Below are 23,598 nucleotides of genomic sequence, written 5' to 3'. Positions count from 1 at the left end.
ATGCAGCGAGGCACCAGGGCAGTTCGAAGGCGCTGATACGGGAGTATGCCGTAATTCACCACCTGAGGCAATACTTGCAATCTCCCGTCTCGGGCGATCAGGGCCTGCCCAGGGTGCGCTCTGGGGCAGTCGCTGGGCACGCTGGGGCGCATGTCACCTGCGCGAACAGTCTCGGGATCGCCTTCCCCCTCTGCACAACCCCCCGATGCCTTTGGCGCCTGACCAGCACCAGCCTTGATCCCATGCTCCAGCAGGTCGAGGGCTCGCTTCTGCATGCCTCTGCTGGCTCACTCTGGCATCATGTGGGCGCGGTGTTGCTTCTGAACTCCATCCTTGACATCCTCGATCATTGTAAGGTAGCGAGCTGAGCGTGCTTCGCCGCGACACCGCAGTCCTGCGAGAGACATAAATACGACAAACAGCGTCACGCCCACCTTGCTCCCCCAGACCAATACACAATGAGACGTCTCCTCAGTCTCCTCTTCCTCTTACTAGCGCCGTTGCTGGCGCTCGCCGCCGGCGACACCTACCTCCTCGGTGTCGGCCGCGGCGACATTACGGGCACAGCCGTCGAGGTGCCGTTCATGGGCTATGCGAGTGAGTCCTTCCCCATCACTCCGACCTGACACCAGTGTTTGAGCAGAAGGGCACGGGTCTCAAGCAGCGCCTGTACTCGCGCGTGTTCATCATGGGTTCGACGACGAACCCCGACGATCGGCTGGTGTACGTCATCCTTGACACGGGAATGGGCGACACGGCCGTCAGACGCGGTATCGTCGAGGCGCTGTCTGGCGATGGCGAGCTCAAGATGTACAAGGAGAAGCATGTCGCTATCATTGGCACGCACTCGCACTCGGGTCCCGGCGGGTACAGCAACTACCTGCTGCACCAGGCTAGTGTGCTCGGTTTCCACCGCGAGAACTACCAGGCCATTGTTGACGGAACGATGAAGGCAATCCGGGACGCCCACCAGTCGCTGTCTGAGGGCACGCTGACCCTCGGCACGGCGCACGTCAAGGACGCCAACATTAATCGTTCGCTGTGGGCGTACCTCCAGAACCCGAAGGAGGAGCGGGACAAGTACGCCGACCAGGGCGACTCGACAGACACGCTCATGACGCTCCTGCGCCTGACCAAGAAGGACGGAACACACATCGGCGCCCTGAACTGGTATGCTACGCACGGTACCAGTGCACACAACAACAACACGCTCGTGACGGGAGACAACAAGGGTGTGGCTGCCTGGCTCATGGAGCAGGAACGTGGCAACAACTTTGTTGCAGGCTTCTCGCAGGCCAACGTCGGCGATGTGTCGCCCAACACCCTCGGACAGTGGTGCGAGGACGGCTCGAACCAGCAGTGCAACCTCGAGAAGGGCACGTGCGCCGATGGAACTGTCGTCAAGTGCCAAGCCCGCGGACCCGTGTTTACAGCGAAAGACAACGGTCTCTCCTCCTGCTACGAGATTGGCAGGAGGCAGTACGCGACAGCGGCCGAGATCATGAACTCGCTCGACTCGAACGGCACTCCCATCTCCGGTCCCGTCCGCTCATTCCACCTCATGCAGGACATGCGGTACTTCTCCTTCCCTCACCCGAACTCGGGTGCCATCGTCGAGACCTGCCCCTCAGCCCTCGGCTTTTCATTTGGCGCTGGAACCGCCGACGGCCCGGGAATCAGTGACTTCCAGCAGTCTGCCACGAACGGCAAGCCGCGCAACCCGTTCTGGTCCCTCGTTTCTCTGATCCTTAAGACGCCATCAGAGAGACAGAAGAAGTGCCAGGGCGCCAAGCCTATCCTGGTCGACATTGGCGAGATGGACTTCCCCTACGCCTGGGGCCCGAACCTTGTCGACGTGCAGCTCATGCGTATCGGCCAGCTCATCATGATCATTGCTCCCGCCGAGGCGACGACCATGGCCGGACGCAGATGGCGTAACGCTATCGCGGAGGCCGCTGGACCGGTGCTCGGTGTCCAGCCTGTGGTCGTCCTGGCCGGCCCGAGTAACGGCTACACGTCTTACGTCGTGACGGAAGAGGAGTACAGTGTGCAGCGGTACGAGGGCGCCTCCACCCTCTTTGGCCCGCACACGCTCAACGCCCACATCAACCTGACCGTCTCGCGCGTGGGATACCTGCGCGAGGGCTCCTCCGACCCCGACCCGGGACCCGCACCCCCCGACACGCGCGCGCACGCCATGACTCTGCTCACAAAGGTGGTGTACGACAACCCGCCGATCGGCAAGAAGTTTGGTCAAGTGCTCTCCCAGCCTCCGGCTACCGTGTCGATGGGCTCGCTCGTCGAGGCGCGGTTCCAGGGTGCCAACCCGCGCAACAACTTCCGCCTCGAGGGCACTTACGCGGCGGTCGAGAAGAAGAATGGAGACGCCTGGCAGCAGGTCCGCAGCGATCGCGACTGGCACCTGCAGTACGCATGGAAGCGCACCAACGGCCTGACGGGATACTCCGAGGTCACGATCAGCTGGCAGACGGGTAACGACGACCATACCGAGCCGGGCACGTACAGGCTCAAGTACTACGGCGACAGCAAGGCGCCGGTGACGGGTAAGATTAGTGCGTTTGAGGGCACTAGCAATGAGTTTGTTGTTCAGTAGGAAGCTAGGGAAGGTCAGAAGTAATGGGAAAGGATAATGCAGTGTTCATATCAGAGATGTCACTCCATGCATTGACTGAGGTTGCGGACGCGTTTCAGCAGCGGGATTTGCCCCACCTGATCCAGGAGACTGACACACCGTCTTGTCGTCTTCTTCCGCTGCGCCCCAGCCCAGACATGCAACGTCACCACCCTGCATCTTCCCACTCACCATTGCTCCATGAATCAAGCGTGTCCTCGAACATGGTGAGTTGGGAGATCGCGTGGGTACAACTGACGCCAGACGACCGGAGAAGGTCTATCGATAGTCATTAAGTATGCTGGATGGCGACTGGAGTAGCTGACACGCAGTGCGTACGCGGTGTCGCCATCGACTCACCCCCGTCATTCGCCACCTCACCGCAACACCTTGCTGAAGACGGAGGCTTGTCGCCGACGAGGAGAGTAAGTTGCTCAATGACTCGTAGATAACTGACTCCAGCTGGCGACTTCTCACTTCTCGCAGTTCATGGCGGCATAGTTCGTGAGCTGTGTTGACTGACGCGCAGCTGATGACCAGACAGCCGTCTTGACCCAGTGTGAGCTCCCTCCAGAACGAACCAGCTGACTAACAGGCGCGAGGAGCCTCCACCCACACACAAAGCCATTCTCATCGTCGATGGCGATGATGTAAATTAGCCAAACGCTTTGCTTAACTAACACCAGTTGTGTCCGCATGGAGTGATTCGTCAGCTGATAGAGCGTGCGTAGCTGATAGTAGCGCTTTGACGCACGGTAAGCTGGGATCCCGTGATAGCGGCTGAAAACCAGCCGAGTGGACTGAAGTGGTGAGCCCCCGACCATGCGTAGTAAACTGACAACTGTAGTCGGCCGAGGCTGCGGGGGTGAGCTGACTGGGTTGGAGGTGTAAGCTGACTCCAGAATGCCATCTTCATCTTCGACCGCCTGGTGCTGGCTGGGGGGAACCTGGTGGGGTTGGTTTAGTTGGGTGAGTCAAGCTGAACATGAGCAATCGATCAGCTGACACTCAGTAATCAAGGTGCTGCTGTAAGTTTTCAGGCACTCGTTTGCTAACACACCTCAGAGACCATGGAAGACTACAGTAACTAGGTGTTCCTCGGGGTCGGGATCAGTAGGCTGGCTGTTTGCTGCGGTAGCTGACATAGCAGCGCTCCGCTGTGAGCTACCCGACGTTCGTCATAGCTGACAGGCCAGCTGGTCCTTCATTGCTGCGGGGAATTCTGCGGAGGTGAGCTAACGCTACTATTCCCCAGCTAATAACAGAATAGCAGTGCCGATGCTGCGTTGGCCGGGTCGGTTGCTGTCCCTCGCTGAGGTATCTCGAGAACGCTGTGGCGTCTGAGCCACAATCTGTGAGCTAAGCACCGATCGCACAGCTGACAGCAGCTGCCACACCGGTCGGGCGTCAGTGAGCTTTCACCCTGCCCCGCTTATCCAGCTAACGAAACAGGGCCTTTTCTCGCGTGGAAGACTTGGCGTCGGCTCTTGGTGAGTTTAGCTGGAATCGCGAAGTCGAAGCTGACAGCAGACAGATGAGCTGGAGCCACAGTGGCAGGTGTCGCGACGTTAGCTGACCGAGCCGTTGGAAGAAGGCTGAACCATACGAGCCGCAGAGTGCGAGTTGGCGGACTCCGCGTTAGCTGAACTCCGCTGAGCTTCAGCTGCGTGTTCGTCTTTTTCCAGCTGACGAGAGGTCCTTTTCAATGTGCGCAGCCGTTGGCTAGGTGAGCTAACGCGGCTATATCCCAGCTGATGCCAGTGCCAATGGGGTGAAACTACGAAGTCGAGATGCTTCAAGTCAGTTAACTGAATCGCTGGCTGAACTGATGTCCAGCCGGTTTATCGGGTGAAGCTGCGGCCGCCACTAGCCGGTCTTCGTGTCGCTTTAGGCGTGCACGAGCAGACGGCTTCGCAAGGCATGGTCGACGCTGATAGCCCATTGCCCAGAAAGCGCGACCTTAGATCACAGTCGGAGACAGGCCATGCTGCTCATCAATGGGCCTCAACTATAGCGGCTTCACTGTGGGCTCCAGGATTAGCTCTTCCACAGCTCACCTCGGCAACCACTACCGCTTCGCCTCAAGGGTTCTGTCAGATGTAGTTCCGGTCGTCGATGCTCGTTTCAGAGACGTCCCACCGACTGGAGACATTGAAGACGAGGAGGGGTGCGAAATGGCTGTTGAAGAGTGGCAGTAAGTTAAGGGGCGACCGTGCAGAACTGACTCCAGCTCTACCCAAGCCGTCACGGTTGCTGACCGGGTGAGCTGCGTAGCTTCCCTCACGATAGCTGACCTGCAGGTATAGAACTCACTACTGCTTCCTCCGCAACGACTCTCTTTGCAGCTTTTCTGGGCGGTCTAAACCCCCGAGAGGTTCAGCCCGCACGATGCCGGCCAATGCTGCATGCGCGCTTCGACCCCGGCACGGTGTGCGAGTGCATTCAGGTGAGAGCTGTCCTTTGGCAACTTTGACATCGGTCGTCGTTTTCCTCTTGCGGACTGGGGCGTATTATCAACCGCCATGTCTCGGGCTCGACCGGTTTTTGCGTGGGGATGGTGTGTCGCAGTCACAAGCTAACCGAGTGTAAGTTTACGAGAAGTTGTAAGCAACTGACAGCAGTGGCTTCGGACTGTGGACGACGACCGGATCGGGTGTAAGTCGATGACTTCAGGGCCCATAGTGAGTTACCCCGCAGTGGACCAAGATCGGCCCATAAAAGGGTGAAATATCTAGACGCAATATCCACACGTTGCTGCAACTGAGTTCTCAGATCTCTCGGGGAAAGTGGCGTCGGCGACTCAAGCGAAGTGAGCTATATGACGCCTCAAATTCGCAACATGAAACCGACACTGCGGAGCCAAAATGCCACAACATGACCGCTGACGACCGACCCCACGTTCTCGACAGCAATTCGGCGGCCGGAACGCATTGTTTGCGGGGTTGACCTTTGGCTGTGCTTGGCATTGGCCGTCTCTGGAACGTGCGCCAAGCTTGCCGACATAACAGCTACGTTACGCCATTGCTCTCGCCATTCCACCTACCCGTCACCACCACCATTCTGTAAGCCTCTCGTGACTGGGATAACCCCACAAGACGTTCTTGATGCCCTTGAAGTCTTAAACAGCCTTCAGAGAGTCCAAACCACACGCCAGCGTTTCTCTTCGAGTGTTTATAAACACGCGCCAACCTGGCGAGCAAGAAAGCGGCCTCGGAAGCCGTCCATTCCTGATCGTATAACGGCTAGTATGCTCGCTTGTCACGCGGGAGATCGGAGTTCGATTCTCCGTCAGGAAGCTCTTCCTTTTTCGTGTTCTCCTGCATGCATTGCATGCTTCGGTATGTTCTTTTGCGAGTTGCAAAGGTCTATTGGCTGGTGGACGGACGCAGACCGGCATCGGCATGATCGGAAGCTTTTGGCTCAGGGTCTATCGGCCACTATCCGTGCCGGCTCGGTGACCTGCCGATCACCCTGCGATTGCCGCTACTTTGCCGGCACATGCCGCCCCATGCGTTCGAAAATGGCCGGTGAGGAGTTTCTCATCACCTGTTGATACTATTGTTCCTCTCGACCGAACGATTGCGAGCACGACAGCGCCCTGGAGCAATCGACGACACGGAGTGTTGTCGTGGCCCCGGATTCTAGCGGCGGCCCAACGCGGCCCCGGCTATCAAGGTTTGGATCCCCAGAGCGCAGTCTGGGGCATGCGAGTGTCGTGAGTCAGCGGGCGCATCGTTCGAACAACAAGAACGCCTTGGGCGTCTGCAACTTTGCGCCGGACCGAATTAAGCGCGTTTGGCGAGGCATGTCTTAGACAGTGCGAGTTGCGCCAGGCCGCGGAGCTCATCGGTCAGTGGCCAGTCGCATCAGGTGAGCCAGGTGCCTCTCAGGTGTTCTGACGGTTGCTAAATGCGTCCAAGAACGGTGCGTCGGTCTTGGCGCAGGGAGTCCCAGGGCTGACGGCGGTCGTCAGCAGAGGTGGGAGGAACGCGGCATGCAATCAAGGTTCCCAGAAAAGGGAGATCCGGCACAGAATCCGGCACGGAAAGTCACGAGACCTCAATCTTGGAGTGGGACTGTCCGGTCGCGGACCACCGTGGTCGCTGATTCGCCGAACCCCATGGCTGGAATGCTCCTGGCACTCGGGCCAGACCCATCACTCCGTGATCGCGGCGTCTGTAACTGGCCGGCGAGCTCTCAACGATCTCATCGATGCATCGATACGTGGGGTGGTTGCAAGAGACGATGCTCGGGGAGGCAAATTTTGACACGAACAAGTCTATTCGGTGCAGCGGTGGGCGATGAGATCAGAGGCTGCAATGAAAGGCTGACAGAATAGAGGCTGGGCCCCTCTCGGGCACACCGGCTGAACTGTCGCCGGCTTACCTTCCGAGCGAGATGGCGACATGGGGTAACAGAGGCCCAAGAGCATCACATGTCTCACCTGAGCTGAACAGGTGGACTTTGCACCGACTGTGCAGGGGTTGGGAGTGGTCAGGTGGGGTCCGACGGGCACCCACGCTTCAGCCGGCGGTAGGCCCCCGTAGCCCACTCGGGCCGTGGCGTCCATCACGACCCCAGCGCGTCTTGGTGCCTGGCGACTCAGCATGCCGAATCGGATCAGGTCAGGGCCGGCGATCTCAGCTGAGCACTAAACGAGCTCCCCTAGCTCCCCGCGGTGCGATTTTTGCGCTTCAATGCAAGTTCCCAGCGGACAGCGGCCCCGCCAATCGAAGCTTTGGGTCCCCGGTTTGGAGCAACGCTGGAGCCAAGTCCCTTGCACCGGGTCCCCCACTCTTCTGACCTTCGGCACATACGAGGCAGGCCGGTTCCCACTGAGCCTGAGTGTCACGGGCTGCGCTAAGATATCGCAAGACCGATAAAACCGTCCAATAGTGGCCGGCGGTTTGCCGTTGCATGACTACCTGTTTTGACGATCGGCAGGTGTATAAAAGGTCTTGAAGATTTCTTCAGAGCTGGCCCCGCATCCTCTTCCCCACACTACTACTTCCACAGCAACAATGGTCGACGTTCTCGACGTAAAGTACGACCCCGAGGCGGCTATCAACGAGGAGGAGATTAAGAAGTGCGACATCTCCCACAAGGAGACCGCCTCTGTCGCCCCTTACATCTATGTCCCCAACACGCCCGAGGAGGCCAAGCTCATCCGCAAGATCGATGCGCACCTGTTCCCCATGCTCTGGCTCATGTTCCTTATGAACTACCTCGACCGCACGAACATTGGAGTGAGTTGGTCGTGGCAGGTGGCGCCAATTTTTTCAGTGCTGACGTCAGAACGCCAAAGTCGGCGGTATGGAGAAGGACCTCAAGCTTTCGTCCTCTGACTACTCTCTCGTTCTCTCGATTTTCTTCGTTGGTTACCTGCTCTGGGAGGTGCCTTCCAACATGATGCTCACGCGCTCGACTCCGCGTATTTTTATTCCGACGCTTATGCTCGTCTGGGGTGCCATCTCGATCGCTGTTGTCGGAGTCCACAACCTCGGTGGCATGGTCGCTTTCCGCTTCGTCCTCGGCCTCGTCGAGGCTGGTTTCTTCCCCGGTATCATGCTCGTTATTTCCTGCTGGTACAAGCCCCAGGAGATGGCCAAGCGTGTTGCGATTCTCTACTCTTCGACCATGATGGCCGGTGCCTTCGGTGGTCTTCTCGCCGGTGGTATCATTGAGGGCCTCGAGGGCGTCCGTGGCATCCGCGGCTGGCGCTGGCTCTTCATCATTGAGGGTATCATGACCTGCGTCATCGCTCTCGCCGCCTACTTTGTCCTTCCCAACTACCCTCAGACCACCAAGTGGCTTTCGCAGGACGAGAAGCGCCTCGCCCTCGCTCGTCTTCTCGCCGCCGACTCGGATGTTGACGTCGACGCCGAGGTCGAGCACATGGGTCACTGGGACGCCTTCAAGCTCGCCGTCAAGGACCCCAAGACCTGGGTCTTCCTCGTTATTTACAACTGTCTTTCGTCTGTCGGCACCATCTCCTACTTCTTCCCCTCGCTTCTCGAGACCATGGGTTACTCTGGCCGCACTCTCCAGTTCATGACCGTTCCCATCTACGCCGTCTCCATGATTGTCGGCTGCTCTGCCGGATTCTTCGCCGACCGTACCGGCATGAAGGCCTACACCATCTGTGGCGGTGCCGTTCTCTCGGTCATCTCGTTCATCATCTGTGTCACCGTCGGCGAGCCCAAGGTCCGCTACGCCTTCATCTGCTTCGGTGCCGCGGGCATCTGGACCAACATTCCCATCTTCCTGTCGTGGATGGCCACGATGTTCGACGGCAAGGAGAAGCGCGCCATCTCCATCGCCCTCGTCAACGGCTTCGGAAACCTTGCCTCTGTCTACGGATCGTTCTTCTGGCCCAAGAGCAGCGCTCCGCAGTTCGTGCCTGGCTTCGCCGTGACAACGGCTTTGTGCGGCTTTGGAGGCATCATCTGTGCTCTCGCGAAGTGGAAGTACGGCGACAAGGGTGTCGAGCGTACTTCGTAAGGAGATGGATGGATTACGTAACGGTTTTAGGAGGGGTTTCGGTTTTGGTAGAAGGAAAAGGATGGGCGCCTGTCATGGCTGCCACTGTGTATTCCGTATAACATTTAACATAACACGAATGATGAACAACAATACTGCATTGCCTGCTGCGGCAGAGTGAAGGATGGGTACTCACGACAGGTGCCACAAAGTCATCGACTAGTCCATGGATCGACGGAGATTTCCTCCAATTTTGGAAATCCCCTTACTGTCCCCGTACGGCCTGCGTTGCGCCTGGCTTCGCGTGACCACGGCTTTGTGCGGCTTTGGAGGCATCATCTGTGCTCTCGCGAAGTGGAAGTACGGCGACAAGGGTGTCGAAAGCGTCACGAAACCGGCAATGCGGAAGCGCGGCGGCGCAGCCGCCGCACCTCCGCGCCAACTGCGTGAAACTGTTCGGCTAAGGACGGTCTGCAAGACGCTTCCAATGATTCCTGTGGTGCGATTGTGCGTCCCATTGCTGACGAGCGGTCTTTCGACTCCCTTATCTTATCTCGTGCGGGGACTAGAGAATACGCCGCAAGTGCCACTTGAGAGTGTGTCTTTATTGCACCGACGCAGTTCAGCGCAACCTGAGCCTCGCAGAAGACTCAGCAGCATACCGCGAGCTTCAACGGCCTCTAACGGCGCTCCACATTTCTTGGGGCTGCACGCCTGGGGCTATTGTGCTGCGGAGTCTGGCCAGATTCTTTCCACGCTGAGTAGTGCGCGCGAAATCTGAATACGACCTCCTCTGCCTAAGCATAACTGGTTGGAGAAGCCCGAAAACAAGGCGCGCATGAATATTGTCTCGGATTATCCTAGCGCGCAAGAGCGTGTCGAAATTCTCGGCCGCTGGACTCTCAGTGGGCTCTGGTAATGGCTCCTGTGGCTGACCAGCTCAGCTTCCCGCACGGTGTACCTGAACCGACTGGACAGCGAGGGTGGTCTGTCGCCGGCCGCCCACTTCCGGCAACCCGGTTGGCATAATCGAACCTACAGCCAGCAGACCAACGCCATGAAGCTGGTTTTTGTCCCCGTGTCCGAACCTGAGGAAGGTCACGGCCACCCCGACTTCGACCTCTCGTCGCACTCTAAGGCAAGTCTCACTATGGAGCTGGCGCTCTATCTCAAAGCGACGGGTCCGAGCCCCGTCAGGGGCTTGGAGCCGGAGCATTGAGGAGATCGGTCTAGTGTCCGCGCTAAGATGTCTCAGTCGTAGTCAGACGCCTTGCCATGGGGCCACGCGACCGGATGGGAACTGCTGTCATCGTCGGCATATGACTGCTTGGCGGAAAACTCGATTTTCGGCTTCAAGGCGTCTGCGCCGGTGGACGAGCCCATGGTTACTCGCAGAAGAGCGCTGGAGGAAGTGGGTAGTCGGAGAGGGGGCGTTGAAGGCGGTTGGACCGGTGTCGTGTGAAGGCACTGCCACACTCTTTAACTCTCCATGCCTGGGTCACATCGCTGAAACACACTGATGCACTTATTCTGTGTCTGCCCACGAGCATTTCTACTCATCATCCCTGACATCCTCATCGCGCAGGGGATCCGACTGCTCGTGAAGCGCAATTCTGAAGTTGTCAGCGCACATGGGACGATTGGCGGCAGATCATTCAATCGGAATACATCTCGAAGTTCCCAAAAGCTGGCATCTATCCAGTCGATATCATCCCGTGCGACGGGGAGTGGGGGACCGCGAAAATGCTCAAAAATTCGGCGGAATGGCGAATCGAGCCAAGCCCCGCCACCGCCACAGCCAAGTCACGGAGCCGAGACTGCGCCGAGCTGACCCTACAGGAGGATGTCGAGGAGACCGGCGCAGATCTGGGCCGCCAGATCCATCGCTGTTGACAGGTTTGCGCAAGTCGCACATCGACTCGCTCACCACCGGCTCGCTCTCCACCGGCTCGCTTTCCACCGGCTCCCTCACTCTGCCGGTGGGTCTACCCGAATCCGCCGCCGGCAACGCATCACAGGAGCTCGGGGAGACTGCCGACCGGTACTTGCCCGGGCACACGTCGGGCATGTGCCCCACGTTCCCGGACCTCAATCAGGACCTCAATCAGGAGCGCTCACGAACAGTCTGTTCATCCGTGCTCGTTGATATCACCGCACCGAGCGCGGTGCGTGCGGGAGAGGACTTTGCGCAGGGCTGTGTTTTCTATCCTGATAAGGGCCCTCCGGCCGGCGGATTAACGTCTCATCCCGACGCACTGTCCGCTTTCGACGGTAGCAGAGTCAAGTTCCGCCGGCATTGACAGAAGGAATGTGAGCCGAAGTTTACTGTATAGGTCGGCCCGTGGAACCAGTTTCACTGCTAACTTGGTCTCTTTTCCCATTCCACACCTCCCACCTGTCGTCCTCGACCACACACCACCCAATCAGCTACCCGATGGCCTCCAAACACTCTAAACTGCCCGCAGGGAGGCAAAAACGATGCGTGGACGACTTAGGAATCGAACCAAAGACCTCGTCAATGCTAGCTGGACAGGCTTCAATTCCTGAACTGTCCGGATGCTAATGACGCGCTCTACCAACTGAGCTAGACGCCCCACGATAGACGTTCGGGTGGGCGCTGGGGCACCTGTGTGCGCGCCCCAGAGTGCCGGGCATCGGAACGCAGCGTTCACCACGCTGAGCACAGCGGGTGTGCATTGGTTGGCATGGCTACGTGATGCCAGACGTGGTTGTTGGGCTGTGGCTCAGACGGCAGGCGCCACACGAGGAGCAATGGTGCAGGCGGTCACCAAGTGGATGAGCGCTGGACTGACTCTTTGACGGCATTGGCCTTGGCCAGACATCACCAGCGGGTATTGGGCAATGACGGAGTCTCTAACCGCAAGTTGCAATGGTACTATCAAACACTTGATTCATTTGAAGTCTGGCTATCGACAATGAGACTACGAGTCACATATCCTTCGATCCTTAGCATGATAGTAAACAGGTCGTGTCTTGTTTGCAATCAACGTCCTTCTTCACAAGTTGAACTCGCCAGCCTTGAGCTTGTTCGCGGTGTCCTCGGTCATGTCCAGCAGGCTGAGATCCCCCTCGATCGGGCGGCGGTCAAAGGGAGTAAGAGTGAGCGCGTGGCCCTCGATGAGATGGTCGATCATGTCAATGGGCTTCAGCTGGACGTCGCACAGCTCAAAGATGCAAGCGTGCTCGTACCTCCCGTCCATCTCCAGCAGGTGGGTCACGGCGTGAGCCGCACCCTCGTCGAAGAACTTCAAGCGCTCGGTGGCCGGGGCGCTGCGGTCGGCGAAATGGAACACGCAAACTCGGGTCTTGCCGAGCTCCCTGCTCTCGGCAAAGCAGAGTGGGTCACGCTGAAAGGCCTGCTCCAGGGTATGGAGGTGCGACTGGAGGTGACGTTCCGCCTTTGCCTGGCCCTGGAAGAACTTGTAACAAACCGGGCAGTATGTCACCGAACAAGTCGAATCCTGGTCAGCAGCGATGAGTCCGTGGAAAACTTCCAGGTGGCGGCTGTAGTCGCGGAACTTGAGGCAGCAGATGTCTCCGTCCTCCCGTACCATCAAGCATCTCGACTCGAACGACCAGGAGTGGGACATCAAGTGCTGAGCAAGATCGGCGGGGTCTGGGAACTCCTCTCCACACAGATTCCAGGGGCATGCTCCGTTAGGGAGCTCGTGCGTGTGCCCAAAGACCTTAACGACCTCCTCATGCAGGTAGCGCTTCCAGCATTTGTGAATGTGCTCCTGGACGTTCTCGGTCTCCGCCCAGTCGCATCCGGGAACGGGGCACTTGCCGTCAACAGGTCTCGCAACCGGGGTAGGCTGAGGTGTCGTTGTCAGGGACGGGGTACGGGTGAGGAATGGCACTCAGACCGACACCGAGGCGGTGGCCACGCGGTTCAACGAGGGGACTGTCGGATAGCTGCTGGGCGCTCTCTCCGAACGAGGCGGACGTGGTTGGTGCAGGCGTAAAAGAAGGGGCCTCATCGGGACAAACCAACAGGAGTTGGTCATGGCGGACTAACACTTTAGCAGACATGACCAGATCCAGCACAAACCTGATGCGAGCGGTACCAGTGGCTTCTCTGGCCATCCTTCGCGGCAACGGACAAGCGGGGTGGGTGACAAGGCGTCGTCTGGAGTTGGAGTTGGGTCGGGCGTGCTCTCTTGTGTGGCGTCTGACGACGTCAGCCCACCGGTGTGGTCTGAAAACCAGTAAATCCACACCCACTTACCTTCACGCAACAGATATGCCCAGCCTGGCCTACTTGTGTCGTCGGTGGTGTGAGCAGGAGAGTCCGACATACTTCGGCTACCTGGGAGAGGAAATTCGATGAAGAGGGAGAGAGGGAGAGTTGTTGCTCCAGCGTTCTGGTATGGAAGCAGGGAAGAAGAGTGTGGAAGGGAAACAATGTCGAGCGAGTGAGTCAGCCCGTGGGTCGTCGACGATCAGCATCGCGATGATCAGCACCCCTTGCACTGTCACAGTTCCCGCGTGGCCACCGGGTTGTGCAGGACGGCGGACGGTGAGATGCATCAGCCTCACCGTAGCCTTGGAAACCGCCTGGCAAAGCTTAGCGTCATGTCCAAAAGCCAGACAGCGTTACAGACGGCCTTACAGACAGCTTTACAGAGAAAGGGAGGGGGTGCAATGGGGGGAGGGAAGGGCGCAGTTGTCCACACGCGCTGTTCTGGGCGCCCCGGGGATACGGAATGCTCTGCTGTCCTTCTCCCCAATCTGCCCGTATGCCTTGAGTCACCATGAGCCTGTGGGCGCTCTGGAGCGCGCCTGGTGGAGGAGTTCCTCCTTTGCGCTCCACGTCGGTGCTTCCCCCACTCATCACTTACCCATCAACTCTTCCACCTCCAACCGTCCCTTCGCCGAGAGCTTCGTGAGTTGCGGCTACTGTTACCTCGACATCATCTGACATCTACAGAACAAGTTCTACTGCACGCTAGCACTCAGACCACGAGGTTAACGTGTTCAAGCTCTTGTGCGACTTTACCAGCACAGACCCCTTTTCACCCGTAGAGCCCGACATGGATCCGCCCCACAAGCCGACGCTGAGCGAGTACCAGGAGCTGCTCGGTCTCCCACTTGATGTGTTGAGACTGCTCGTTTCACACTACGATGACGTCCCCGGCAACCCGATTCTAGCCGGTCTTGCTTTCGTCGGCGGCGATCTTGATGAAGTGACGCAACCTCTCACCACGGATGAGATTGTCGCCGCTCACGAGTACGTATCATGGATCAATGAGCCTGAGAAGTGGACGCCGCTAACAGGTAGGTCGCTGAAGAACCACTCCGGCCGCCATACTTTCTGGTAAAGCAGCCAGATCACATGAAGTGGCGCTGGGAGGGGCTGCGATATGTCTTGACAACTTTATTCCTGTAAGGATTTCGAGAAAACCACGAGACTGACAACCGAGTTCTTCTCCATGATTTTGCCGATCTCCCTTACGGAGTCCCACATCCAGGACCTCCTCTATGCGTGTCCGCCAAACGACCTGAAGCCTCTTTCCGACGCGTTGTCCGTTCCCATCTCGCTCGTCTCCACCCTGACTGGGTTGCTGCGGTGGGCCATGGGCTCGCACCTCGGGTTCCTCAACTTTATCAAGAGGGGAGGCGCTCAGAAGCGTCTGCCACCGTCCGTCATTCTCCAGACACCGGGACATGCCGGGCGAGCATACGACTACCAAAATCTCCCAGAGCCCTTCTCTGGGACTCTGTTCTATGCCTTTCTGGAGGTAGTTCTTGAGGGAGGGCATCGGGGAGTATCCCCTCAACCTCCACCACCGCACCTCTCACCTCTCAAACGGAGTTCCGCAGTGAGAGGCAATGTTTCACCCACTAACGTGCAGGCGAGCTCGTCTTCCGCAACCACGCGTTCACGGTCCGGGGGTTTCTGTCCCATTTGTGGACAGCGGTCGCCCGAGCTCTTGATCCTTCTGGAAAAGCCCAGTGAAGTATGACTCGTAACTTCAGCGATTGGTTTGTCACACAGCGCTCACGCCACCAGCAGCTTGTGGAGGATCGGAATGCCGTCTTCCATGGTGATCGGCAAGCTTTTGCCACCGTGCCAGCGTCGTTGCTCAACTGCGATTTCGTCTCGTTACGGTGGACATGGTCGGCCGCCACCCAAATTACCCGGCTGAGCTCTGCCTCCTAGAGCTGGCATCCTCGCTGCCTATCTCCCCCCGCCATCTCATCATGGCCGGGCGAGCGTTCACGTGCTTTTGGCGCGCACAACGGATCCAATGGTACTTCCGAAACCAGGAGTTCATCTACATCTGGCCCGAGTCACGGATGCCCCTCTTCGCCCAGAACGGGGCAGCGCATCATCTTTTGCACGCCAACGGCATCCCCGTAGCCCCGTTTATGGCGCAAACCCAGCCAGCCCGCTACTTTCTCGACTAGACGCGCTGCTACGCAGCTGTCCAGTTCGCGGCCGTATACGACAGCGCGCGTCATGAGGACGACGCGTCCGGAGTTAGCGCCATCCCCGTTGCCAACTTCTTTTGGACATCGGGTCCACATGACCTGGCCGCTTCACGGCTGCCCCTCCCGATGCCGATTGTGAGGCACTTTCGTTCAATGATCTTTGCTCAGCTGGCATTAGTGGTTGGCGACGTTGAAGGAAGTACTCCGCAGTGTGCGTCGCGAGGCCCTGCACAACCCCAAACCTACGCCCGAACCTGAACTCAACCTCGCCAGTGCGACTGCGCTCCTGAACAACCAGAACGTCGTCCTGCCCCTCGGTGGCACGGATGGCGAGGAGCACATGCGCGTGCACTTCTGCACGCCACCCAAAAAGCTCGGCCCCAGTTTCGTTTCGGTCATCAGCAAGATGAGTCCGGGGCGGCGTGAGAGGCACTGATTGCTTTCGGCCGTGCGCGGCGAAGATCTCAGCAACGCCAATCTCCTCGAGTTTCTGGAGGACGACCCGAACTTTTCGTACTACAGTATCTCCGCAACTTTCCTCCACCCGATGCGCATGCCCTGATCGTGAACAGCGCAATGTCCAGTTTGCTCCAGCTCATTGATCACAACACACCTCATTGATCACAACACAAGCTTCACCTCGGCGAAGCTGAAGAGGGCCCGTCCTGGTCTCGACGACCCAAAGGACTGGGAATGGGTCGAGAAGAAGCGCAAGCGCCTGAGTGAGTATAGGAACCTCGATCAGCACTCACACAACAGACCCGAGCCGAAACGACAATATGGATATCGGCAGGGTTTGGCTGCCTCGTCTGCGGCGACAAGAACACGCATTGTTTGCAGCACGCTACCTGGTTCATCGCCAAGATCCCCGGCATGTCCAGGGGATGCATGCCCTCACACCATCCACAGATCCCACATGTTGATAGAACAGCCTGGCACCAGTGATTTGGCGACACGTTAGATTGAGTTACATGCCCTCACTCTGTAGAGCGGAAGATACGGTGATCATGCATTGTGTCGAACTTTAAGCACTGTCACTCTAGCACACAGCCTGGATGATTCTAACGAACGAGTCCCGGCAAGCCCGCGCTGGACCATGGGACCATGATCCAATCTCAAACTGGCGATATGGCCCAGCGTCCTAACCGTGCGTTATGCCATGTGTGTTCTACCAGGACACATGCGGTCGCCGGTTGCATACCGCAGGTTAGCAATTCTTCTTGATCCTTCGTCATCGATCACGCAGCGAAGTCTGCCACGCATACATGACCACCGCCGCTGCCGAAACGCTGCCGCCCTGCGCAACCGTTATTCCAGTTGTCGACGTTAGTGTGCCTCCTTTGAGGCAGATGCGATGCTAACCAGCTCCTACATCGTGCCCACGTAGCGCTTTCATTTCTATGCATTTTGTCGACACTACACCTCGGAGAACTTGTTGGCATCCGCTTAGAGAAGCCTGCGATGTCAGTTTACTCGATCCTTTTGCTGTCACGTGACTTACGACTGCTGACCGAACGTGTCTGAATAGGCTGCGCAGTCGTTAGCATTGCTTTTGAAGAGAAAAGCGCATCAGAGGACGAAGGAACGATGAAGAAAAGCGGTGGTGAAGAGACGAGCGAATGGAGGGGTGAAAAAACGCCGATCCGCCACAAGGGGCGGAACCAAATTGGCACGACCGCAGTCAGGCACGAAGCCAAATGCGGGGCACCAACTCCACCCCCCACGAAGTCGCCCACTCGATAACCTCCGCAACCGACATCTTCTGCACGTTCTCGTCCTCCGGAAGAAGCGCGCAAAGGATACACACAGGGGACTGTCCAGCGTCCGTTCTTCACCATAGCCTGCGAAAGCGTTAGCAAAACAACGTTCTGGAAGAGCAGAAGAGATTGGAAGAAGTCGGAGTCGGTAGAGGAACAAGTGGTGCCACTTTCATGTCGAAATTGACCTCCACATGGTGGACCTCCACCGGCCCTGACGGCGTGACTCACCTCGGTAGCCTTGGAGATCTCGGGGTTGGCGGCGGCGGCCTCGTCGGAGGTGAGGTCCTCGAAGGGGCGGGCCTCGGTGATGTTGGAGAGGGTAGCCTTGAGGTCGGTCTCCTCCTTGTCGACCTTCTGGACGGTCTCCTTGGCCTGGGAGACGGCCTTCTGCTCGAAGGCGTCAACGACCTTGTCCCACTTGGAGACGTCGTAGTCGACGGGCTTGAACGACGAGAGGGCCTTCTCGGCGGCCTCAACGGCGGAAGCGTTCTTGAGGATCGACTTGTAGTGCGAGAGGTCAACCTGGGGCATGGTCGACTTCAGGGCGGCGTTCTTGTTGGACGCGTTGATGTTGCGGGCACGGAAGGCCTGGAGAGCCGAGAGGGTCTCTGTGGGGTTAGCAAGAGTTCATCTGGCGAGCGCGAGACGTTGAGCTTGAAATGATGGACGTGAACTTCGGCTTGAGGGCACATCGAGGCAGGCGTCACGGATTGCAGCGATCTTTCCAAGGATGAACTTAAACCGTCACCAGAGACGCAGATAGAGGCGTAATAGGCATAGAAACCTGTTCGGAAAGCCACATATCTGCCCCAGAGATGACGACGTAAGCCAACTCTCGGCGCTGATCCAAACATGACGCGCGGACAGCCTCCTCGGACCTGGGCAGCGCATATCTTCCCCACTTCCACTTCAACTTTCCTCCCAATCAGTCCCAAACGATGCACACTGATCCGGAACAACAAACAGGTCGAAGCGAAAAGACTGGTGAAAGAGACGCGTCGAGAAAACTTCGGTAACTTGCGATACGCGCTTGTTGGCAGTCGGAGACAACAACACAGCTGCCAAACGTCGAGGAAAACATCGACAAGCTGATATTCGAGGTTGCTGACCATTTCCGAGGCCGAAGTCGATGACGAAGACGATCCGGAGAGAGATACCCGAGTTGTTGTGTGAAGCAGAAGGTTGGCCAAGTGACGTCCCCTCCCAAACCCCCAAACACCTCCAAAACAACAGCAATCACTCTCGGAGCGTCGATAATCGTCCTTATCGTCGCTGTCGAGGTCGCACAGTCGATGCAGAGCCGTGCCGAGGCCGTATACGCGTTTGCCGAACCGCCCGAGCCCGTCCAATCTGTGCGCATCGCTCCACCATTCGTTCCAACTTCTCCACTCTTTCCCATGCACAAACACCCCCCCCAGCGCTGCCCATTCCGTCCCCAATCATGTCCAGTCCATCGCCATCATTCCTGCTGCCGTTGCCATCGATGTGCCGTGTCCAAGTCGAAGTCGCGAAGTCCGAATCGTCCCGAGCCCCTCTCGCGAAAACTAACCCTTGTCGAGGCCGAGCTGGTTGTACAGCTTGGTCCAGTCGACCTTGTTGGTGGCGCTGCGGACGGGGGCGCTCGCGAACTGTCATGTCAGCGCTGGTGGATCGTCGGAGTCGTCGTCGTGCGCACCATTTTGAGAGGTGAGGTGGGGTGAGAGGTGGGTGAGGAGGAGGGCTTCACTTGCCAGTTGGTTGGTATGCACGTATTCGCTGCACCAGTCGCACGCTGCCAGCCAGCCAGGGGGCAGCCCGGACGATCGGGCCAACGGAGCAATGGGCGGGGCGGCCTTTATTCCCGCAAAAGGCCGGAGGTGGCGGCACGCGGAAACCACATGGCAAACTCCACCACGAGCTTTCGCGCTAGCAGGTTTCGAAGAGGCTGCAGCCTCGTTACGTCAAGCGACCAGAGGACAACAAATCCTCCATCGATACATACACCATGGCCGAGCAGAGAGACGCCTCGCCGCCCCTCGACGACGTCAACGTCGATGAGGTAAGCTTTTTGATAGTCATAAGCTGACAGCAGGAACTCAAGCTGATGCAGGCGCGTCTCGCCGAGATGGAGGCCGAGAAGAATGCGGTGAGTACCGCCGAGGAAGACACGCAGGGCTTGAACTAACAATACAGCTCGAGAAAGAGGCGACTCCCAAGGCGGAGGGAGAGGCGGACGAGGCCATGGATGACGATGAGGCGCCGGCTGCTGTGGACGCGCGCAGCATCTATGTTGGTAACGTGAGTACACCACGATGGGTCGCCAGCGAGGAAGGTGTATGGGCGAGGAAGGAGATTGCATGACTGTCAACAATGGATGGAGAATGCGTCGGTGGACATGGAAGGAGCCAGACCGACACGGGCATCGGCGCCGAGATCAGAGTGGATGACCCGCACGGCGATCGTTTGCAGCAACTGCAAGCATGCTACGTTGTCTTTACCTCGTCTTTGTCATGTGCGTGGATGTCCTCCCGGCAAAGGCAGCGTCTCGGCGACAATTGTCTTATCTGGTTCCCCCTCTGAGCCATCTTCGCCGTCTCTACGGCCATCTCGTTCCGAAACCTGCATCACGAAGGCGTGCCTACCGTCCACTACCGTTCATGCCCGCCAGAGCTTCCTCCTTCGCTCCATCTCACGCCGCTCCATCGCTTATCTCCTACCTTCGTATCAAGCTAACTCCAGGTTGACTACGGCGCGACGCCGGAGGAGATCCAGGCCCACTTCCAAGCATGCGGCACGATCAACCGCGTCACCATCCTCTGCGACAAGTTCACAGGCCACCCAAAGGGCTACGCGTACGTCGAGTTTGCGGACCCGAGCGTCGTGCCCAACGCGCTGGTGCTCAACGAGTCGTCCTTCCGCGGCCGCCTCATCTCGGTCAAGGAGAAGCGCACAAACGTGCCCGGCATGAACATGACGAACCGGGGGCGCGGGCGTGGACGCGGCCGTGGTGGGTTCCGCGGGTTTAGGGGACGGGGCCGGGGAAGGGGGAGGGGGTGGTAGTTGTATGCCTTACGCCGTGCCGTAACCTGTAATGAACTCTCTGCTAGATGCTGCATCTTTGAGCTGGACGCATAGGGATGATGGTGCACTTGGCTTTGTGGCCCCGCATTGAAGTTAGTCATCGTGCCTCATTCAGTCATAATCGCTAGTGCTAGTTCTGCTCTTGTAAACGTTGCTGCTTCTCACTTCGCATCGAGCACTATTTAGTCAACTACTGCTAAGGCCACTACTGCGACTCGGAGGCCTCGTGAGAGAGACGGGGTCCGACGTCGAGAAGGTGGGTGAGACGCTTCTCGGCAACCTTGATGGCCTCGGGGAGGAGGACGTGCTCCTTGCCCTGGGCGAGGGTGACGGGGGCGGAGCCGTCCTCGAGGCCGAGCTGGGCGTCGTTCCAGACAGGCTCGGGGACCTTGGTGTTGGGGCATCCGACGCCGGCGCGGCCGCCGACGGCAACCCAGTCCGACTCGCGCTTGAGGTCGAGCTCGTTGAAGACCGAGTCGAGCGAGGTGATCAGGTGCTCGACCTGCTCGGCCGTGTGGCCGGGGGTCGGGGTGATGCGGAGACGCTCGTCACCGACGGGGACGGTGGGGTAGTTGATCGACTGGACGTAGATGTGGTGCTTGGCGAGAAGCATGTCAGAGGCCTCCTTGGCAAGGGCGGCGTCGCCGACAAGAACGGGGACGATGTGCGAAGGGTTGGGAACGACGGGAATGTCGAGGCCCTTGAGCTGGCTCTTCACATTGCGGGTGTTGAGCTGCTGGAGGCGGCGGTCGCCCATGTACTCGCGCTGGTAAGCGATCGAGGCCTGGGCACCGGCAACGACCGAGGGAGGGAGCGAGGTCGTGAAGATGAAGCCGGGGGCGTACGAGCGGACAAGGTCGACGAGGTCGGCCGAGCCGGCAATGTAGCCACCGACGACACCGTAGGCCTTGCCGAGGGTGCCAGTGATAATGTCAATGCGGTCCATGACAGAGCGGGGGACGGGCTCGGCAGAGTCACGGGTCGCGTAGTGGGCGGTGAAGTCGAGGTGCTCGGCGACACCAGCACCAGTGGGGCCGTACATGCCGACGGCGTGGACCTCGTCGAGGAAGGTGATAGCACCGTACTTCTCGGCGAGGTCGCACATGGCCTCGATGGGGGCGACCGAGCCGGACATGGAGTAGACCGACTCGAAAGCAATGATCTTGGGGGTGTCCTTGGGGACGGCCTGAAGCTTGGCCTCGAGGTCGGCGAGGTCGTTGTGCTTGAAAATGACCTTCTTGGCCGTCGAGTGACGGATACCCTGAATCATCGAGGCGTGGTTCATCTGGTCAGAGAAGATGACACAGCCGGGCAGCTTGGAGCCGAGGGTGGAGAGCGTGGCGTCGTTGGCGACGTAGCACGAAGAAAAGACGAGGGCGCCCTGCTTGCGGTGCAGACCAGCGAGTTCGTCCTCAAGGGCGAGGTGGAGAGCACCGTTACCGGCAATGTTGCGAGTACCACCGGCACCGGCACCGTACTTGTTCAGGGATCGACGCATAGTGTCGAGCACAATGGGGTTCTTGCTCATGCCGAGGTAGTCGTTGGAACACCAGACGTCAACCTCCTCAGACGTCTTGGCCGTGTGGGCGACGGGGAACTTGGCGGCCATACGGTTGATGTTGTTGAAGTAGCGGTAGGACTTGTCCTTGTGCTTCTTGTCAAGCTCGGCCTGGTAGAAGGTCTCATAGTCAAAGCCGCCGGCGGTGTTGCGGGCGACGGGCGCCTTGCCCTTGCCAGCAGCCTTGGCGTTGACGGCCTGCTGGGCGACGCTGGCAGCCTGCTGAGCAGCCTTGGCATGGGGGCACTTGCCAGCAGGAGTGCCGGTGGGGTCAAAGTTGATGTCCTTCTGCTGATCTTGTTAGCTTGGTTGACGGCCGGATTCGGAGAGTTTGGCTGGGCCGGAGACGAAAAAACTGGCTCCGTTGTGGGAGACCCTGCCTGAGAGATACCCACCTTGTGAATTTCCTCGACCTCGCGGTTACCAGCGACCGAGGCGTAGGCGCGGGCCTGGCTCTTGCTGGCGAGACGAGGGCCCATCATGGGGCACTCGATGGCCTTGGCGGTGAGAGCATTGGCACCGGTGGAGCTGCCAGTGGAGGCGAGGGTGCGGAGAGACGAGGGCGTCGAGTGACCCAGGAAGGGGCAGGCGCGCGAGTAGCGGAGAAGGGAAGTGACCTTCATTATTGCTTTGTGTTTCGAGTCTGTGGTGTTTTCGAGGTTAAGAGAGACGATCCAGGAGCCGGGTGCGGTCTTGAGGAGAAGAGAGAGACCAGATGAGTGTGGGGAAGGGGGTGGATGGTTGGCGGGGTGAGAGATATTATAAGCGGCCTGCGGTTGACTGACTCTAGCTGGGCTGGGCTAGGCAGGCCAGGGATAGCAGCGAAAAGACTCGGTTGTGAATGCACGCAACCGGATTGGCGGATAAACCTGGGCAGGCTTTAGACGCAAGGGAGACCAGGAGATCAAGGGGACGCGGGATGTCAGAGAGAAATCTGCCTCCGCCCCGCCCGTGGCTCACCGTGGCTTACTCTCCGGCCCAGATGGGCCAGTTAGGCGCAGTCTCTACATACTCGGATGCTCGCCACCTGACCTTCCTAAGGCGCCTCAGGCCGTGGCCACCGTGGCGCCGTCGACTCGAGTATACTTCCTCTGTCTTCCTGCCTCGTTACGAGCCCATCGACGCTATCAACCCGGCCCAACTGGGGCCTGCTTACTGATGGGCGATCAGGAGGACAGTCAGGAGATCAGGACACCCCACATCTTGCACTCCTAATTCCTCCATGCTTCGTACGGACGTTAGCTAAGCTTGCCCGCGGCTCGAACCCGCCCGACGACCTCTACCATGCGGGCATGCATGTGCGACGCTCGTGCTGCTCTCTGACACGAATGAATCGTTGGAGGGAGCGCTAGGTGCAGTCTAGGTAGCGGATCCAGGACGACGGGACGCATGACATGGCTGCAGTTTACGGCAATCGCAGCCGCGACGACTGCGTTTGATGCATATTGAAACACCCCAGCCAATCAGAGTCGCGCCAAACCGGTCTCGCTCGAGTCTGTTCCAGGACGACTATTGTCCGGGAACCGTATCCTCGAACCCGAACAGGAGCATCGGCCCCCGTGCATCGTCTTCGGTGCACGTCGACGACCTTCGGAAAGCATTAGGCTTGTTTCAGACTGGCTCTGCCGCCGTCACTCTTAATCCAACCGTGC

General features: G+C 58.7%; 8 protein-coding genes and 2 non-coding genes across 10 annotated transcripts; 7 read left to right on the top strand and 3 right to left on the bottom strand.

Annotated features, from left to right (window-relative positions):
* Nucleotides 1-458: 458 nt before the first annotated feature.
* Nucleotides 459-2,614, top strand: A1Q1_08013 (neutral/alkaline non-lysosomal ceramidase; the record flags this gene model as incomplete). Its single annotated transcript, XM_014326199.1, has 2 exons — nucleotides 459-575; nucleotides 644-2,614. 2 exons carry the CDS (start codon nucleotides 459-461, stop codon nucleotides 2,612-2,614), a joined length of 2,088 nt encoding a protein of 695 aa, XP_014181674.1.
* A 3,242-nt stretch (nucleotides 2,615-5,856) lies between these two features.
* A1Q1_t229 lies at nucleotides 5,857-5,928 on the top strand. Its single transcript has one exon. It is a non-coding gene; the product is annotated as a tRNA-Asp (tRNA).
* Nucleotides 5,929-7,653: 1,725 nt separating this feature from the next.
* Nucleotides 7,654-9,133, top strand: A1Q1_08012 (uncharacterized protein; the record flags this gene model as incomplete). The annotated part of the gene is made up of 2 exons (XM_014326198.1): nucleotides 7,654-7,878; nucleotides 7,928-9,133. The coding sequence occupies 2 exons, from the start codon at nucleotides 7,654-7,656 to the stop codon at nucleotides 9,131-9,133; spliced, it is 1,431 nt and encodes a 476-aa protein (XP_014181673.1).
* An 897-nt stretch (nucleotides 9,134-10,030) lies between these two features.
* A1Q1_08011 (uncharacterized protein) lies at nucleotides 10,031-10,331 on the top strand (the record flags this gene model as incomplete). The annotated part of the gene is made up of 2 exons (XM_014326197.1): nucleotides 10,031-10,098; nucleotides 10,154-10,331. The coding sequence occupies 2 exons, from the start codon at nucleotides 10,031-10,033 to the stop codon at nucleotides 10,329-10,331; spliced, it is 246 nt and encodes an 81-aa protein (XP_014181672.1).
* A 544-nt stretch (nucleotides 10,332-10,875) lies between these two features.
* Nucleotides 10,876-11,412, top strand: A1Q1_08010 (uncharacterized protein; the record flags this gene model as incomplete). Its single annotated transcript, XM_014326196.1, has 1 exon — nucleotides 10,876-11,412. The coding sequence occupies one exon, from the start codon at nucleotides 10,876-10,878 to the stop codon at nucleotides 11,410-11,412; it is 537 nt and encodes a 178-aa protein (XP_014181671.1).
* Nucleotides 11,413-11,595: 183 nt separating this feature from the next.
* Nucleotides 11,596-11,706, bottom strand: A1Q1_t207. The gene has a single exon. It is a non-coding gene; the product is annotated as a tRNA-Ala (tRNA).
* A 378-nt stretch (nucleotides 11,707-12,084) lies between these two features.
* A1Q1_08009 (uncharacterized protein) lies at nucleotides 12,085-16,004 on the top strand (the record flags this gene model as incomplete). Its single annotated transcript, XM_014326195.1, has 9 exons — nucleotides 12,085-12,943; nucleotides 13,159-13,243; nucleotides 13,748-14,018; nucleotides 14,086-14,410; nucleotides 14,460-14,518; nucleotides 14,605-15,093; nucleotides 15,147-15,238; nucleotides 15,297-15,387; nucleotides 15,747-16,004. The coding sequence occupies 9 exons, from the start codon at nucleotides 12,085-12,087 to the stop codon at nucleotides 16,002-16,004; spliced, it is 2,529 nt and encodes an 842-aa protein (XP_014181670.1).
* Nucleotides 16,005-17,249: 1,245 nt separating this feature from the next.
* Nucleotides 17,250-18,182, bottom strand: A1Q1_08008 (subunit d of the stator stalk of F1F0 ATP synthase required for ATP synthesis, Atp7p; the record flags this gene model as incomplete). The annotated part of the gene is made up of 3 exons (XM_014326194.1): nucleotides 17,250-17,381; nucleotides 17,557-17,934; nucleotides 17,997-18,182. The coding sequence occupies 3 exons, from the start codon at nucleotides 18,180-18,182 to the stop codon at nucleotides 17,250-17,252; spliced, it is 696 nt and encodes a 231-aa protein (XP_014181669.1).
* Nucleotides 18,183-19,312: 1,130 nt separating this feature from the next.
* A1Q1_08007 (uncharacterized protein) lies at nucleotides 19,313-19,668 on the top strand (the record flags this gene model as incomplete). Its single annotated transcript, XM_014326193.1, has 3 exons — nucleotides 19,313-19,366; nucleotides 19,418-19,453; nucleotides 19,501-19,668. The coding sequence occupies 3 exons, from the start codon at nucleotides 19,313-19,315 to the stop codon at nucleotides 19,666-19,668; spliced, it is 258 nt and encodes an 85-aa protein (XP_014181668.1).
* A 925-nt stretch (nucleotides 19,669-20,593) lies between these two features.
* Nucleotides 20,594-23,170, bottom strand: A1Q1_08006 (5-aminolevulinate synthase; the record flags this gene model as incomplete). The annotated part of the gene is made up of 4 exons (XM_014326192.1): nucleotides 20,594-22,237; nucleotides 22,342-22,741; nucleotides 22,917-23,045; nucleotides 23,103-23,170. 4 exons carry the CDS (start codon nucleotides 23,168-23,170, stop codon nucleotides 20,594-20,596), a joined length of 2,241 nt encoding a protein of 746 aa, XP_014181667.1.
* Between the last annotated feature and the right edge of the window lie 428 nt (nucleotides 23,171-23,598).

This window comes from Trichosporon asahii (genome assembly GCF_000293215.1).
Source record: "Trichosporon asahii var. asahii CBS 2479 unplaced genomic scaffold scaffold00018, whole genome shotgun sequence".
NCBI lineage: Eukaryota > Fungi > Basidiomycota > Tremellomycetes > Trichosporonales > Trichosporonaceae > Trichosporon > Trichosporon asahii.
This window is presented reverse-complemented; position numbering and strand designations above follow the sequence as displayed.